Source organism: Rhinichthys klamathensis, unplaced genomic scaffold, assembly GCF_029890125.1.
Source record: "Rhinichthys klamathensis goyatoka isolate OS25496 unplaced genomic scaffold, OSU_Roscu_1.1 h1tg000449l_1, whole genome shotgun sequence".
Lineage (NCBI taxonomy): Eukaryota > Metazoa > Chordata > Actinopteri > Cypriniformes > Leuciscidae > Rhinichthys > Rhinichthys klamathensis.
Window position 1 is genome coordinate 619,198 of NW_026606942.1, and position 18,843 is coordinate 638,040.

At 38.6% G+C, this 18,843-nt stretch overlaps 1 protein-coding gene across 2 annotated transcripts in view; it reads left to right on the forward strand.

The window, feature by feature from the left end:
- Positions 1–18,843, forward strand: part of LOC130071640 (serine/threonine-protein kinase ULK4-like) — a 73,699-nt gene that overhangs the window by 35,679 nt on the left and 19,177 nt on the right. For both annotated transcript variants that reach the window (XM_056236504.1, XM_056236502.1), the window contains exons 18-19: positions 2,708–2,815; positions 11,513–11,596. In XM_056236504.1, coding sequence (XP_056092479.1) covers positions 2,708–2,815; positions 11,513–11,596 — 192 coding nt within the window. The remainder of the gene's footprint in view (positions 1–2,707; positions 2,816–11,512; positions 11,597–18,843) is intronic.

The following is an 18,843-nucleotide window of genomic DNA, read 5'->3' on the forward strand; positions in this document are numbered from 1 at the left end:
TATATGAAATATGCTAATAATAATAATTTTCAACCAGGGGGCCGGGGCCCACTATGTAGGGGGGCTATATACGATCCTAAAAGAGTCCTACAAATGTATTAGATTAATTGTAAAACAACCTGTAATAAAAAAGAATAAATTTGGAATATTTATAATAATTGGAATATTTATAAAAATTGAAATATTTATATTTATATGCATTACTTTAATTCTGTCATGACAACTGTCGGGAGATTGGTATGATAATAGAGATTGGCATGGTAATGGATATGGCAATTTAAATGTATTTGGAATTGGCGGAATAGATCTGCTAATGCTGCTGCAGGGCAAGTACTGAGACTTGCTACTGCCAATACATTCACAGACATTGCTGTGAGCATGTAAGACATGCTGCTGCTGCTGCACATGTAACATACATGTATTAACCCCCGTAGCAGATCTATACAGGTGGAGCATGGGAAGGTACAGGGATTCTGTAAATTCACTGCAGACTGCTAACAGCAATAATACCGGTATTTTAACCCTCTGGGGTCGGCGGTCTCGCCGGCGATACCAGCTCACTTTTTTCCTTATCAGTGCAAAAGAGACTCAAATTACTCTGTTGATTTTGATCTTACATATAAGTGTTGTACATCATTCGATCCTGTTAAGTTAAGATAATAAAGCGCAAGATAGTTAAGCGCAATGGACAATGAAAATTGGCAAATTGGCAACGTGCAGTATCACAGACCAAAACAATAACAAGCATTCCAGCCTGGAAACACACATTTCAAAGTAAAATAACTGGCTGTAGAAGTGTTTTTCAGAGAAACGAGTATGTGAACTTAGCATGTTTCCTCAATGTATGCAAACATATTATGATATTTTTATGCTTTAGTAGAGTGAAAAAGTTACATACAGCACCTTTAAGAATTTTTTTTTTTTTTTTACTTGGACTGCAAAATTCTTTCACATTACAGCTCATGTGTACACTATTTGTTAAAAGTTTGTACATTCTTTGATAACAGCTTTTGAGAACCTCTCTCTCTGAATTTCATTCTACTCCTGAAAATAAATAAATAATGAGGTGTATTAATTAATATGCTCGGCACGACAAAGTGACATTAGTGACATCAAACACAAGTGTTTTACTATAGAGTTGATTAGAGCTAATGCAATGCAGATATACACACAGAGGCAGCTGTTCCTTATACATAGGACCCCATTAAAGTGCAAATCATGACTAGAACAAGGAGATTAAACATATAAATCTAAGAGAGAGAGTTTTGGATTAGCTTTATTTAAATATTAAGGATAGGATTGCTTTCCGGTGGCACAGTGCAAAAAATATAATTGTTTAATACACATCTTTGATAATGAGCCAACGAGACCGCAGGTAGGATTCAGCTCAGTCACTTCAGCCTTGAGTTCCTGGATGCTTAGTTAAAAAAAAAATAAAAAAAAATATCTGATTTCAGGCTAGAGAGAAGCCTGCATTGCTCCACTGTCTTCTCCAGCATGCCACATCTATACAGCTTAAACCTTCTAATACTCAGCTCAACTTGCATCTGTGTGTGTCGATGATAATGATGTTTTCTAAAGCAGAATAGCATGTGTATGTGTGTTTATGTGCGTATGGATAACAACAGCATACTCTAGAAGAGAATTTGTGTGTGTGTGTGTGTGTGTTGATGATAATGATACGTTCTAGAGCAGGAATTACTTTGCATGCGTGGTGTGCTGAATAAGACAGCTTAGCCCTGTTTGTTTCTTCCTGTGTAACAGGAATCATCGCTGCACGTCTCTCTCTGCCAAGACTCATCAAACACAGCCGCCAACATCTGTTCCCTGCAAAGTCATCATTTATGAGACTTTAACAGTCTCTGGGCCAAACGTGATACACAGGGCATTTGCATAGCACCCCACTGAGAGAACAACTGCAGAGAGAGAAGCATATATACTTACTCATGCAAGCACTCGGAGAGTATGAAGATAATGGAATTAATAGAATGCTAAAGGCCGAGCTCTATGGATGAGACCATATATTGGTCTGTTAAAAAATACAGACCCAAAACAGCAGGGACATGTTTTAATGACTCATCCTGCACTCATGACATACAAATGCTCTATAGTAGGAAAATGTCCCTTCCCTAATGCCACCTGTCACCAAATAGAAATAGCAGGTAGCAAATAATCATGATTCACAGCTGTGGTGCAAGCGAAAAGCTTTTGGGTATTAAAAAGTCCTGCCCAGTGTTGTGTTTTAATGGGAAATGTAGATACATGGAAACAGACGAAAATTGTCATAATTGAATCACCCCCATGTCATTCTAAATCAATACATTTTTACACATGAAGATAAATAAAATAAATAAAACCCACAATTTTCAGCCTTTCAGGCATTGTAAAAGTAATCCATATAAATTAAGCGGTTACATCCACGTCTTCTGAAGAGACATAATGGCTTTAAGATGAACATATTTTATTTTTATTTTATTTTATAGGCTTTTATTTTCATTTAAACATTGATCAATGCAGATACACAGAGCACATCTAATTTGGTAAACATCAACTCAAATGTGCTTGCTTGTGAAGATGAATGGAACAACAGGGGTAAATGATGACAGAATATTTTTTTTTGGGTGATTTCATTCATAGGTTTTCATTAACTAAATAATTTCATTTATTATATATAAATATAAAATGTTGTGTTTGGCTTGCTCCTCAGGCGGTGGCCATGTTCACAGAACTGATCCGAGAGAACTTCAGGAGCAGCAAATTGAAGCAATGCTTGATTCCACCACTAGGGGAGCTGCTGTATCTCATTGCTACACAGGTAAAAAAAATTAAATGGTGTAGGCCTACATAATAAAATAGCATATGGGCAATTATTTACTTGGGGTATTTTTCAAACTGTTGTTTTGTAAAAAATCAATTGCAAATTATTTTATAATATTTATTTTACTTCTAGCTAATATGTAAATATACTGTTGCAATATTCAACCCCCAGAGACTGTAATAATTTACAGATGTAAGCTTTTCTAAAGATAGTTTTTTATTTATTTATCTTTAGCAGTTTAGTGGCAAATTAAAGTGATTGTCAATGTATAATGTAATGCTTATGAGTTAAGCCTTTGCAAACTCTATAACAAAACTAGTGGTGCATGATATGGTCAATTTTTTACACATCGGTATCGTTCCGATGTCAAAATAGGGCCGATGTGAACAGGCCGATAATCATTCCTGTGTATTTGACGTGTGTGTAGGTGTGAGTGTGGGGGCGGGGATGTTTGTTTTTGCACGAGCGCATGTATGAGCGCAAGTCCTGTCAGTTTAAACATCAAGCGCAAGAAGACTGGAACTTACGCGCTGTTTTCTGTCAGCCTTACTAAGGCGTATTTTTGTCCCGCCAAAGCCTTGATTTTGTCCCGCCAAAGCCTCACCGGTCACTCAATTTGACCGGTGAGTGATGTAGATGACTGACTGCTGCGCTTGTTTTACTGAGAGAACGAGCAGTGGGAAAGCCCCGGTCGCGCGCGCGCACACTCTCACCGTCTTCAAACTGTCTTGCTCTCTCTCCCTCTCTCGCGCATATTAATGAATTGAGTTGACTGAATATCTTTGAGAATACACGGTGGTAACAGGTCGGAAGACTGAAGTTTTTTTTTTTCTGAACTACCATTGGTTGTGAATTGTGCTAAAACAACGTTGCCTTATCTTCTCTGAAAAGCTTTCCACACATTCAGATGACATAAACCACACTTTAAATAAAAAAAAAGAAAAGAAAATCTATCTAGTGATTAAATGTTTTCTGTGTCGAGACAAATCTTGTGCGATGTCCTAAACTGCCTGGATAATCACACAACGTGTGACGTGGTCCGTTAATGACACGTCCGATTCGCGAACTAATGACTCCTTTGAACCGATTCACTTTAATGAATGGTTAAAACAACTGATCTGTCCAACACTGAACTCAAGAGACATAAATCGGAAACACTTTACAATAAGGTTCCATTTATTAAACTCTAGTTAACTACATTAGTTAACATTATATTAATATTAGTTTCTATGCGGATTTACTCCATGACAAAACCACCCCAGTCATTCTACAATGATTCATTCTTTCCAAATAGAGCTATTCAAGTCATCTGGTGAAATTGTTTTTATATCGCAATGTCATTTTTTACCAATATCGTGCAGCCCTAATCCTCGCTATGTGTTTTCTATACAGAGATATCGACATCAGTAAATATCGGTATCGGCCATAACCACAATATTAATATCGGTTAACAGTATCGGCCACAATTTTCTCATCGGTGCATCACTAAACAAAACTGAATTATCTTGTGCTCTTACACACACATACATTTATCCCATGCATGTGCTGAAGTTGAGTAGCAAATATGGCCAAGTCAAAAGAGCTCCTACTAAAGCTATAGATAACCAATTGTTTTATTACATTAGAAAGTCTATGGATACCAGAAGATTTCCAAAACACTAAAAGATCATAGAGACACAGCTGACAACCTTATTCATAAGCTACAATGTTTTGTTTTTTTCGCCACTAGGGGTCGCTAACCTCTTACAATAACAAAGGCGTAGGTTGATGACGCATAAGTGGAATTATGGAACTTGTTGTCATACTGATGGATCTAATAATGTTTATGGATGAGTGAATACAGTGATGTTTTTAACATGACTGTGGTATGAAGCATGGCACGATTGCTAATGAGTAGGGCTGTAATCAACCAAAAAAAAAAAAACGTTAGGCGAAAAAAAAACCGTTAGATTAATTAGCTGCGCAGTAGGCCTGGTATCCTTGTCCACCTAAATTAATTATAAATAAACATACAAGCTGGTAGGCTATTTGCAGTATATTAAATAATTTTTGACCTAATTATTTTGCACTGAAATGACACACTCGAGTCTGTCGGCTCTGACAGCATTGCATCACGTGCAACTGCGCAATATTATAGCCTATGATTTCCCAAAATAGTACAACTAGTGATTTCAGCACAAGAACTGTTGAGGAATATGCGACATCATTTAGACAATTGTTTTTGTCATATGTTATAACAACTGACAGACACACTATCATTTCAGCCGCTCTTGTGCATGTCCTCGCACAGAGCGAGGCTGAACATAGGAGCTCAGCTTCGCGCCTGAGACACGAATAGACTATTAACTTAAAGCGTTTACTCTTAAACACAAAAGGCACGTCCACTTTAATAAAAAAAAAAAAAAAATATTAAACAAACCAGTTCAAGACGAGAGCAGAAACGAAATAAAGTGCATTACTGAAAAATAAATCATAGACTCAAAACAAATACAAACAGTGGGCACAGCGCAATTGCGGATTAGGTTTAGGCATTGGGTTGGGCTAATCCAAAAAAAGTGAAAACAAGGGGGGTGTTCTGAAGACAGACTGTTACCTGTGAAACAGGGGTGCACCCCGATTAGCAATTAGTGCTTTCCACCAGATGAAATTAACACGGCAAAAAATCGACCAATCAGAATTTTGGTCGAGCCAGAACATCTCGACCAATAAATCGCCTAGTCGACTGGGAGATTACAGCCCTACTAATGAGAGACAAATATCAGCGCCACACGCGAGTCCCGTGTGACATTTCATTCTACCGAACTACCCGCAAGTGCAGAATTGCTACTCACACAGGTCAGTTTATTAGACGAATGCAACTTGTGAGGTAACGCAGCGCTGTTTCACTTGGTCTACACTATCACACTAAATTGCATTTGAGTGTGTTGAAAGTTTTATAATGTTATTCTATGTGTTAGTTTGTTGGCTGTATGAGACTAGCAGTAAGCTAGATCAACATTAGAATAACATACAGATCATATTCTAACATTTCATCATGTTCAACTATATAACATTGATTAGTTTTATGTACATTTGCTCACCTGTCTAATAAAGTACATGCAAGAGCTCTGTCAAGTCGAAGTTTGTCACGGTTGTGGAGCTCTCGGCATCTCGAAAACGCCACGCTGATATTGATCCTCGTTTTAGTTCTCCTTTTGTCACAAAGTCTGCTTGCCATGGACCATAATGTTTGAACGAAACAACAACAGCATGAGCGTGCCACTAGACATAAAGCAGTTGTCCACGTCTGTCTCCATGGTTACTATGGCAGTATGAGCGGAAACCAAGGATAACGGGATAAATATTATGTCATTGACAGGTGACAATGACCAGGGACGAGCCATTATTTAAATATATATATATTGTAAGTACACAACTGCAGGAAATATATCAAACTTTGCAAGTTATTTTTGGATATTTTATTATAAAAATCTTACATATTGTACCTTTTAAAAAGATTTCTGTACCTGAAAAACATTTAGGGTTTTGAAGAAAAAGCACAATATCATTAGTTAGTTAGTTATGCCCTCCACCCCTCCCGGGGTATGGGGCGCCAAAAATAGAGTTCCAGAGATTTCTGTCCTGGGCCATTCTTTCTAGTTGACTCCAGTTGAAGCCCATCATTTGACCTTGAGGCGGATGGGCTACAACAGCAGAAGACCCCACCTGGTACCACTCATCTCCACTACAAATAGGAAACAGAGGCTACAATTTGCAAGAGCTCACCAAAATTGGACAGTTGAAGACTGGAAAAATGTTGCCTGGTCTGATGAGTCTCGATTAATGTTGAGACATTCAGATGGTAGAGTCAGAATTTGGCGTAAACAGAATGAGAACATGGATCCATCATGCCTTGTTACCACTGTGCAGGCTGGTGGTGGTGGTGTAATGGTGTGGGGGATGTTTTCTTGGCACACTTTAGGCCCCTTAGTGCCAATTGGGCATCTTTTAACTGCCACGGCCTACCTGAGCATTGTTTCTGACCATGTCCATCCCTTTATGGCCACCATGTACCCATCCTCTGATGGCTACTTCCAGCAGGATAATGCACCATGTCACAAAGCTCGAATCATTTCAAATTGGTTTCTTGAACATGACAATGAGTTCACTGTACTAAAATGGCCCCCACAGTCACCAGATCTCAACCCAATAGAGCATCTTTGGGATGTGGTGGAACGGGAGCTTCGTGCCCTGGATGTGCATCCCACAAATCTCCATCAACTGCAAGATGCTATCCAATCAATATGGGCCAACATTTCTAAAGAATGCTTTCAGCACCTTGTTGAATCAATGCCACGTAGAATTAAGGCAGTTCTGAAGGCGAAAGGGGGTCAAACACAGTATTAGTATGGTGTTTCTAATAATAGCGTATATGTGATACTACTATATGATATATATTTAAAAAAAGTTATCCTTGACAAAAAAGTTCCTCTAATTAAAGAATCATCTATAATTCACATATCATATCAATATTCACATGGGTTCAATTAGAGAGGTAAGAGGTAGACTGTCTATTATATTGAAGTAATTATTGATAAGTGCACAACTTCCACTTTGACTTTATAGGGGGACTAGCCACTCGATTGCAATCCCAAGAACGGATCCTTATGCTCAATGGCCTGAAATTTCATATAGCTCAGTTTGCTTCTCATAAATGTCTTACAGGCAGTATTTGCCCTCTGAGTATTCCATGACATTTAAAAAGCTCCCTTATGAGGAGAGTTTCACACAACCTCTCAGACCTCATTAACCTCAACATGGGAACCACCTCATAACCCATGCAGTCTGGTGCATCATGCGTAACCTTTAACATAATTTTAGTACTGTAAAGATCACTGCTGAAAATTGATCACTTTTTATTCGCATTTACCCATGTTACCTCTAGTATTTGCCATGGTAACACTGCATTTGCCAGCTATAGCACAATGCTTTGATGAAAGTCAGTGTTGGGGGATTTTTAGCATCACACATTTCCAGCAGCCTGTGAATGAGGTCTAAAGGTGTAATGAAGCACAGCCTCTGGAGTCCATAAACGGCTCATCACAGCATCATTTTACCTCATTACAGCTAGTGTGATGAGATGGCCTGTTTTCCCAAAATGTGTCCTGTGTTGTAGACATCTGGTCATCCTAATCTGATCGCTGTATTGATCGCTGTAAGGGACTCGAGGTTAGCTGATAACATGCTTTGTTGGGCTTATTTAGGTGTGTATCTCCTGTACGGTTGTGTTTTTCAGGGTCATGCAGTACAACAGCACACGCAGCTTTTATTGATCATATTAGCTCTGAGCCCAGGGGGAGGGTGAGGGACACTGTGGCCTTGATTGGCTTTATCTAATGACTTTTCTCTACTCCTCAGTTCTAGTGTAATGTGAGCAATTGGTGTGTTGACGCCTTGAATTCCAATAGCAGTCCAGGTGAAAAACTATGGCTGTGTTCTCTATGACATAATGAATGGGAGTGATACTAGATAAGCCATGAAAGCATACACGCACTCACTATTTCAGTGTTCTTCAGTAAAACACAATTGTAATGTATTTGGTCTTTAAATTTGTCAAGAGAGTCAGAAACCCTCAGTTTCAAACATTTTGCTGTGTAGTCATAAATAATAGTCAAAAACAAACACACCACAATAAAACATGATTTTAGATTCTTTCTTAGAACTTGTTTTTCTAAGCCATTTTTGTAATTTGCAAAATTGCATGTTGACCAACTGGCCCTAAGGTGGACGGGCAAACAATTTATCGACAAATTAGAAATACAATCTATATTTTGTAAACATTTAAAATAGAAAACAGAAAAAGACTGGCACACCAAGGCTCCAAAAATGTAATGGTGGACTCACACATGTAACGTTTTGAGCACGTATGGCTCTTCGTCGACATTGAAAATAGTCAATCGAGCATTGTTTGGCTATTTCTCAGCATAAATGTAAGTTCGCTCTTCTGAGATTTTATTGATGTATTTTGCATCTGTAACTTCTTACTCCATTCACAAGCACAAATGAGCAAGTGCTGTAATTTATTTGTGGACTTCACCCTATACCAGCCAAAATTTTGATTAATGTAATGCTTGAAATATGCTTTGGATCAAAACAATACTTGTTTGAAATTAAATCAGGAGTAAGGGTGGGACAATTTTGTTTTACCATATGATACATTTTATTTCACGATAACTATACATTTTATTTCACGATAATATACATCACAAAATAGTTTTTTATTTTTTTGTTTTTAAAATGAGAACAAAGCAAATTACAAACAATACGACTAATACAATAGAACAAAGATACAAAGAACAGAAAATGAATAATAAAATGTTTAAAAAAATACTGCATGGTCTTCACTGTATGATTGAAATATAAATTGATTCTTATTAAATTTACAAAAGTTAAGAGCATTGAGTGATTTTTTTTCTTAGTCTTTTGTTTGATTAACATTAATGACACAGACGGCAGCAGGTTTATTAGGCTGCTGTCACTTTAAGACTGAATGGACAGATCTAATGTACTGAAATGCGTCCTGTTTTTACACAACTGTTAACGTTCACTTAAGACATACAGACTTTTTATGTGAATACTCCACATGATAATATATTTGTGTATACATATATTTGATAATACATAATTATGTATTTCACCATTTCAAATGCAATAAGCTGCAAAAGAGAACTGAAAGAGTGGCGGCTTTTTTCATGGCTTATTGGGCTTTGTCATTCTTTTTAACATCATGCACATCCCTCTCTTTATTATATATTTCATGCATTTTTCTTTATCACTCCAAAATGTTAACTTTAAGTAGTACTGTGCTATGCGGGTGTATTTGCATGCAGGATTATAAATGGTATAGCAAAATCCCTTTATATTGTCGCCACGATATATATCGGCATACTGCCCAGCCCTAATTAAGAACGTTCCATTTAATGTTTATTTGCTTATCACATTCAGTTATGAATTACATGGATGACGGCAATGATATTCAATTCAAAATGGCGAAATCATACAAAAACGTCTAGTATTTTGGATTAATTGACATTACTGCCGGTCATTTAACATTTCAGTTGTCAAACTGTAATATTGCATGTTTAGCTACTTTCTTTGCAATCTTTCACCGTTAAAACTGAAGCTTTGTGCTGTAATGTTCGGATTCCGTCAAGCATCTTGACATCTTAGACCTCTTAGGCAGACCAGCTTAAAAATGCAACTTTAAAACATTTTGTCATCCTGATAACAAACAAATTGGTGCATAATGGATTGCAGCAGAGTAGCATCAAGAATTTCAAATGGTGGTTATGGCCCTTGGATATTTTATTGTCTTTGAAATTTATACATTCTTAGGTTTGGTTTATATAATAATAATTTTTATAAAACTGAAAATATATAATAATAATAATAAAACATATATATTATTTATTAGAAGTTAATCTTCTCTTCAGTAACCTGCAGTGTACATAAAGAGGCCAGTGAATCGGTGCTATTTTTAATGGGGAAAAAAAAATAAAAGTTTATTGTATTAGCCACTGGGGGGTAGAGTTTTCCCCCTTTTCTGCTGCTATCCCATGGCAATCAATTTTAATGGCCCTGGAAAAAGTTTGAAAAGTTCTCTGTAAGAACAAGACCATTGATGTACTCACTAATGGCTATCAGTTTATTGTATTAGATCCTTCCAAATGTAAAGGGTGTAAATCTTATTGACTACAGAAGTGTTAAATTGACTGTAAAATGTTTTATTGCACAAACTGCGGCAAAATATCTGGTACTGTAAATGCAGCCTTGAGCTCATGTATGCTTTTTATAATGCAAAATGATTTAAAAATCTTTAAAAGAAAAAGAAAATATTGACATTTGCAGATCAAGTTTGACTTCTACCCACTCCGTTTCGAGCAATAGATGGAATTATTTGTTAAAGTTTGATGAAAGTATGATGAATTTAAAGGCTTGTATAGATTAATCAAAATGCTTCTTATTGCCTTGTCATGTGTAATTATATATTGCTCGAAATAAATAAACAAATAAATAAATAAATAAATTATTAAGGTTTGAAGAAACAAAACTAAATTAACTCACTTACGGTTTACTTAATTGTACATTTTAATAACCTTCAGTTCATTTATGTGAAAGTTATTTGTTTTGAATTATAAAGCTGTTTACACTCTTGGATTTTAATTTGAGAGAGGATAGTTTAGAGGGTTTTCATTTTGTCAATTTTCTACCGTATATAAAATGTAATCATTTTTTCCTTTCAAATTTGTAACAGCCTACAGCACACAGCATAATGCAGCTACATATAAACAGAAATCCAAATCAGGCCTTGACTTGTACGAAGGTCTTGCTCACGAGCTGCTGTTGATGTTGACGATCAGTCTCAGCGCTGTGCTGAACGCAAGCATTAGAAGTTAAATGAGAGCGGGATGTTGCTTCGCAGCTTTCTCCGCTTCTCCCTCTAATTGACACGATCATTGCTTCTCACTTGAGCTGTGTTTCCTGTACCTGCCTGAGCCTGGCGTCTTATTTACCGTCGCAGGACTTTATTTATTTAGCCTCATTATGATGGTGGCTGCATTTTACTGCTTTTAATTGTTCCCCCAATGAGTCTCTGTAATAGTTGTCTCTCTCTCGTGCTCACACACACACATACTCTCTTTCCTTCCCCTGCAGGAAGAGAAGAAAGAGCGCCCAGGAGGATTGTGGGTCGTTCCTGCTGCCGCCTACACCGTGTTAATGAGGTGCCTTCGGGAAGGGGTAAGACTGCTACACTGTCCTCACAGATTGTGTGTAAGTGTGCGCACTAGTGTGTGCGTGAATATGTGCGCATGGGGGCGGGGGGATCTGTCTGATAACCAACCTCCCCCAGCCCTTATAGGCATTATTCGCATGCCGCGAGTCAAGGGCGCTTGACGCTTGTTCGTCAGTCAGTCCTGTCACACAAAAACACTCACTCACCTGCAGCAGAAATGCTCACGTAACCGCACCTCCAGTCGTCTCAGTAGCAATTAACCACGCTGGCCTGCATTGTTTGAGAATGGAACCATCTGCATGGAGACAGACATCAAACTGATCATCTCCAGTCTGAACAGACTGTGTTTATTGTGAGTGCTGAGAGCTTCTCTTCCACAGGGGACTGAGCACCATACAGACTCCCTCATTATTCCTTTATTAGCAGGGGAAGATCTGCCATTAAGAAGACAGTTTAGGAGTTGCAGCTTGTGTTGCCGACAACCCCTGGTCTGCAGCATTGAAATAAAGTATCATTCGGAAGGAAAAAGTTGGGAGTGAAAGTTTCTCTAGCTGTTCTGGCGCTTCTTCAGCTACTGTTGTTTTCTGGCTGGTCAGCTGCCAACGTTTGGCAAAAGTTTTGCCCTCTAGTGAATGTGCCCAATTTTAGCACTCTTCTCCAACCTGCTTAGGCAGCATTTGAGGGGTTTATTCTCTTTTTTTCTTTTGTCTCATCACTTTTTGGTTAAATTTAGATTCTCAGATGCTTGAAGTAGTTCTTCCTGGAGTTCATCTCATTCCATTGAACTTTCAAGGTCGATTTCAAATTTGTGTTTCAGAACTGATGGCCTGTAATGATCAACAGCTGCTGACTGTTTCACTTTCATTAAAAACGCCTTGTGTTTTTGATGCATCAGCAACCTTCTAAACTTCACATTGACTGTCTGATGTAAATTGCATGCAAAAATGGTGTTGGTCAAAATGACTGGCTTTACACAATGGCTGATATCTGTTTTTTTGGCCAGCTCACACCGAAGTCGACAAAAGACACTTTGAGTTTTGTCGGATCAGTGTGCTACCCCTGTCAGAGTATGTTGGTGTCTGTCGGAGCTTGTTTTTGCATATTGAACATGCTGAATCGTAAGTAGAATTGTCTGATAAGTGACGTGCTATAATCTGGTGACTGTCGCCATTTTGTCTGAGTCTTTTGGTGCAGTATGAATTGGCCTTTAGTATTAGTAAAGACGTCTGGACACACACACACAAATTTGTGTATGCATACGTGTGTGTCTGTTTCAGACCACATGCACACAGTCTTGTATATACCCTCATGAGTAAAATTAATTTGATTATGAAATAGTAAAAAAAAAAAAAAATGTAATACACTATTTAAACTTTTGCATTTTTGATATATAGTGATATACAGTGGCAGAATGTATTTAGACACCTAATCCAAACCTGAAAATCTCTGCATTATATTACAAAATATCAAACCAAGAAGCATGTATTTTACAGAAACGGGGCATGGCATTTTAAGCAAAATATCACAGATTAGAAGCTTATGAAGTTTAGACATTATTGTTCAAAATTAACAAGTTATTTGGACACTTTATGGATCAAACTTTAGGGACATTTTTCATAGTTAATTTGATGAACTGTGGTTACGGTGTAAAACTCTCGAGTAATTTGTTTGTAGATGCTACTTTGATATTTTGTATCTAATGCAACATTCAGTCGGTATTCAGAACAACAATTCAGAACAAAGTGTCCAAATACATTTACGACCACTGTATGCAATTATTTGTATAACAAAGGTTGACAAAACAATTTTAATATTGTGTTCACACTGAAACGGTCTAAAACTGTAACTGTATAAAATTCTTACACTATGTACTTATGCACTATGTACTCAACCGTGTAGTGTATAAGTCTAAGTTCATAGTATAGTGTGTAATTTGGGACACAACTAGAGAGAAAAGAAGCCCGGGAGAGAAAGAAAAATGCACCTCTATTCTAGGATACAAAGCTTATAAGCAAGTCTAGTTCCTTGCAGTAATAAGCTCAGTAATCAGAGAGAGAGAGAGCTGGCCCTCCAGCACTGTTACTCCCTCGCTCGCTCTCTCCCTCTCTCTTTTTCTTCCCAGCAGCACTGCCACCAGGCTGTGCAGTTGATCACTCTCTCTAAAGCAGGTCTAGACTGACAGCGACACGATTGGAGCCGAGGCAACAGCCAGAAGCCGGTGTGACTTCCCGACGCTACCTTGCTAATTACACCCCGCAAACATTAACGGCACATCTTCTGGAAAGCCATGAAAGAAACGGGGGTTAATTCAATTCCGCCAATTCCCCAACATTAGCGTCGTGCGAGTACGGTAATAAATCCATGTGTGAGGCTGATGTAGGCAGTAATTGTAATGCCTCGCTGTGCTGACCTGTTTGAGAACCTCTGCTGATTCAGAGAGAGCTGAGCTCAGGAAACAAGACATCAGAGAGGGAGGGAGAGAGAGAGGAAGGGATAGGGAATTAGAGGGAGAGGAGGAGAAAAAAGGCCAGGAGGTGATGATGGGAGAAGGTTGGGGGAGGGTAAGAAGTGCATAACACACACCGAGAAGATGAGAGTAACCGAGCTAGCCAGAGAATATTGTGTGCTCAATCGAGAGTGAGAGTGCTCTTAATTCAGAAAGACAGCCAGAGCAGCATGCAGACAGGTTTTCAGGTCAGACTGCAGCTGGAAGAGCCGTGCGCGAGTGTGTGTGTGCGCGCGATTCCGTGTGCATGGATGATGAAAGGGTTGTGCTCACTGTAAGTGGCGTGTAGCAGAGCCTTGGGCTGCAACTGGGCATCACACTACTCTTCCATTAAATATTTATTACGCACACTCACATACTGTGCATATTCCATCCCCTCCCTATTAGCTCTGCCTGTAGTGCCTCTCTATAGAGCGCACTGACCCTTCTCTGACTCTGAATATCTATGATGCAGTTTATACCAATGTGTTTTTGCCTGTGATCTCCGTCGCTCCGTAATCAAACACACTCAACAGCTCCACACGCACTCCGTCTTCGTGTTTAGCAAAGACGCCATGCTGAATCGGTCACGAACAGCCATTCAATATGCATCACCCTGGGGACCATCATCATGGAGCGTGTTGATCATGAAGGTAACTTTGTTACCGAGGGCTTATCTATGTGAAATGTCAGTGGTGTTTGGCCATGGGACCCAAATTTACCCATCGTCATTGAGCCTCGACCCAAATTTTTAGGCATTTGAACCAAGCAAATTTATTTCTCAAAAATGGTTGAGACACACTAGCACCGTCCCACTTTACTTAACATACACATACATTATAAAACTAACACTGATGAACAAACAGTAAGATGGTATGAGCATATGAGCAACCCCAGTCATTAAAAATACAGAAAATGGCACACACTGAAAATAAAGTGGCATTTTGGGTTAAGGTTATGGAAACTACAGTTTCTAAGGGGACTACACAATACTAACATGAACTGTTAATAAACATGAACTGATCCTAATGAATAGAATGAACACCTGCATGTAAATCCTTCCCAGCTAACGCACTACGTACCAGTTACACAATTTATTGGTACTTTTTGGTAATTTCATGACCTGCTATTTGACAACGTAACTACGATGTTGCATGCTCGTAACTACTTTTGCTTTTTATATATACTGTTTATATACAAGCCGTTGTGCGAATCCTGCATTGAACTCGCGAAGATTGTTGAAGCTTTCCTCCGTAAAATGTGCAGCACAGAGAGCGAGATTTGGGTAATAATTATGAGGGACCGAGTTAAAAATAAATTAACCATTGATCCCTAACTCCCCCGTCCCTAGGAAGGCTGAACAAAGTGGACCTGCAATCCGGATGAAAATAACAGCCTTGCGGCATTGCGGCAACAACACTCCAGCCTACTATACCACCACAACTCTTCTCCAAAGCAAAAATGGCCTCGCCCCCCCTTATTTAGTATTCTCGGAGGAGGGGTTTATGTAAATATTGGGGTTAGTGATGTCAGCAACCCTGTAGGAATGTCGTGTAGTCCTTAGAAATTGATTTCTTTAAAAGCAAATATCTCTCTTTGCTTTGAACTTTGAGCGTTGTAACTTTGCAGATGTTGTTTATGCTCAAAAAGTAACAATACACACTAACTAAAGTTAGAAAAGTGAAATCGTGTTTTACCACGCCTTTAAAGTCTTAGACGACTGTGTTCCCAAACAGCAGCATCCACCTCCGAACGCAAGATAACATCATTGCGAAATTATTATATACAGTGGCATCTCCTAGTGCAGAAACTTCCATTTTTCTTAGTGATATTTAGCGGCAGTTTATCAGGAAGGGACGATTTTGTTCTCTTCGGCTCACTGGATGGAAACTGCATTTGCTTTATTTGCAAATGTTTTAATGCGAAATTCCAATTTTGCGCATAGGTTAAATGTACAACTTTGGATGGAAAAATGTTAAACATGCAATGTAATTACAAATCGAAAAAAGAGTGTCCACGATAAAGAAAAAAAAATGCTGGTTTAATGTTTTTTGAAGAAAAAAATCGTCATTTTGCATCATCGGAGGATTTGTTGGCCAGAGGCTAAAGACTACAGTCAGTAGTAGGGGCTGTTCTGCATGTTTTCATCCCGCCCATAGAGGGTGGGATCTCACTCACAGAATGAACACATACTGTCAGCCATCTTTTTTTGGAAGCTAAGCTAGCAGGTTCTTGTTCTGTGGAGAAAGCTGAGTAATAGGGGTTACCATCCTCTTTTTCCCGGACATGTCCGGCCGTCGATGTCCGGGATTCAGCTTTTGCTTTCTGCAGTCGCCATACATTGTTTACATGCACACCTTTTTTTGCAATCTAACTGAATTCATTCCGATTGGTGAATCTGAATGTAGTGTTTACATGAACGCTAAACAAGTGATCGGTTGATGTGCGTTTTAACATTGCTAAGAAAATTCTCGCTCCTCTGTGAGAGATACAAGACCGGTGCGTCTCACAGGTGTCGCTCATCGGTAATCACGCCACCGGCCTCGCGCCGTTCTCCCGCGGCCCTAGTCTCCTGCTCGCCACAGTAAACATAATGAATGGCGACTGTAGAACGCAAAAGCCGAATCCCGGACATTTTTGGGCGATCTCGAAACACATTTTCGGGCAGACTCATCACGGAGACTCACTAGTAGCCTAGACTTGTTGTTTAACTACTGCGCTCTGTTACCGGTAGGCGTGGCCTCCTAGGGCAGCGAAGCAAGTGCATTCTGGGAGTTGTTGTCTTTCATCCACATAAGCCAAAAATACATTTTCTGGCTTTTCTCAGTCTAGAAAGCTCCAAATTCCAAAATAATTTCACATTTCTTCTACATAAATTACCCATTTTAAATACACATTCATCTTTCCAGAGGTGAAGTATCCCTTTAATAAGTTGTTATTACAGAAGCAATGTGTTGTGAATACTGTTCCATGTCGACTTTGAGCATCTTCCATAGTCTTCCTAGTCTTGACCAGCTCTGGTTTTGGATTTGGAGAAACCACAGTAGCTGGAATAATAGAATGTTTATGCCTGGGACTGAATGGATTGATGCTGAGAGAGAGAGAAAGAGCTCAAACAGTGAGATCACACAAATGAAAGGCCTGTCTGGCTCAGGCAATTTACATAGTCCTTTATTTAGGACCAGGTGTGCTGCTCCTTCAAACAGACACTCGTGTTGTTAGAAGGAGCCACACAGAGATGACCTCTGTAAGCTTTACGTAATCTCTGTCGCTAACAAACACACACATAGAAATACAAAATGGGCTTGAATGAGTGTATTTAGCTGTAGAAAGCACCTGTAGTCCATTATGAAATATGTTCATTATTATTATTTTTTATAAAATGAGCCCAATCAGCATAATTTAACATAAATGTACTCCTTTAATTGTTTCCCAGATGGTCGCAAAATGCCAGTGACACTAAGGGCTGAGATGACTATAATTGGTGGTGCTTTGCCACGACAATCATCACAATTACGATCGCTGTATATTATTTGAACAACCTCCTAACCCTACGTTTTAAATTTCAACATGTCTACACCACTATTTGTTTTAGCGATCAGGCTTTTTCACCAGTGGGATGATAAAATATATATATATATATATATATATATATATATATATATATATATATATATATATATAAATATATCATTCATCACACTAAGTGTTATCACACTAAGAATCTTAGTAATAGAACTGAACTCAGACCCCTTGAAAAAGAACCCAATTATCTTTAGATTCACACTGACTTGCCTTGAAAGTGTACCTTTTTATCTATACATGTGTACACGTATGTGGAACCCAACCTTCAGTATTACTGTATTCAGTACAGTATTATAATATTGATGATTACTATTACACTGCATATTCAAGGAATATTTTGGATGTCAAAGTTAACAATGATTTTTAAGTTTTCTAAATGATTTTAATGGTAAACAATCATGTGTCCTTGTTCAATAAACCGTCCTTTGCTGAATTCTGGCATCAATAAGGCATATTTACAAGCCTGGGAAAACCCAGACAACTTCCGGCAAATTTAGATTTGCTCTGAAAGTTAGTCTGGCAAAGAGCTCATTCAAGCTCATTTCCAATCCGCTGAAATCGAGGCACCAATCAGAAACGTTGGGGCAGGCTTTACACGATGACGACAGCGCTGGGATTTTGAAGCAGATTTTGTAGCCTACATTACAAAGATGGATGCCGCCGTCGAACATCACTCGTTCGAATCAGCTATCATAAATCGCTGTTGTAAGCGATTTGAACTTTTCCCTTTTGTTAAAAACCGAGCAAAGAACAACACACGGAGATGTTTCTCCGCCCGCTCTGCATACGTCATCTCCTTCATCGCTCCGATTGGGTTTAGGTCTATCCGCGACGTCCGTTGGTGAGTCCCTCTGGAAATGATTTGTCTATGAGGCTTTGCCAGACCATAACTCAGTAACAACTGAGAATGGTCTGGTTTTAACCAGGCTACATATTTACTACAGTACATATTGTTTGATTTCTATATCTTTATAATAAAATAAACAATTGAAATAGAATAAAATTCAATACATTTTGTTGTCATTGCCAATGAGCCTTCACTTGTGCAGTTATGAGTTTTAGTTCTCTTTAAAGTTTGGTTGTCAAAATTCATGCAAACTGCTCTCGGACCCCTGAAACGAATTTGGCCGGTAAGCAACCACATACAAACCCCTCATATCACAACAAACGCATAGCAACTCA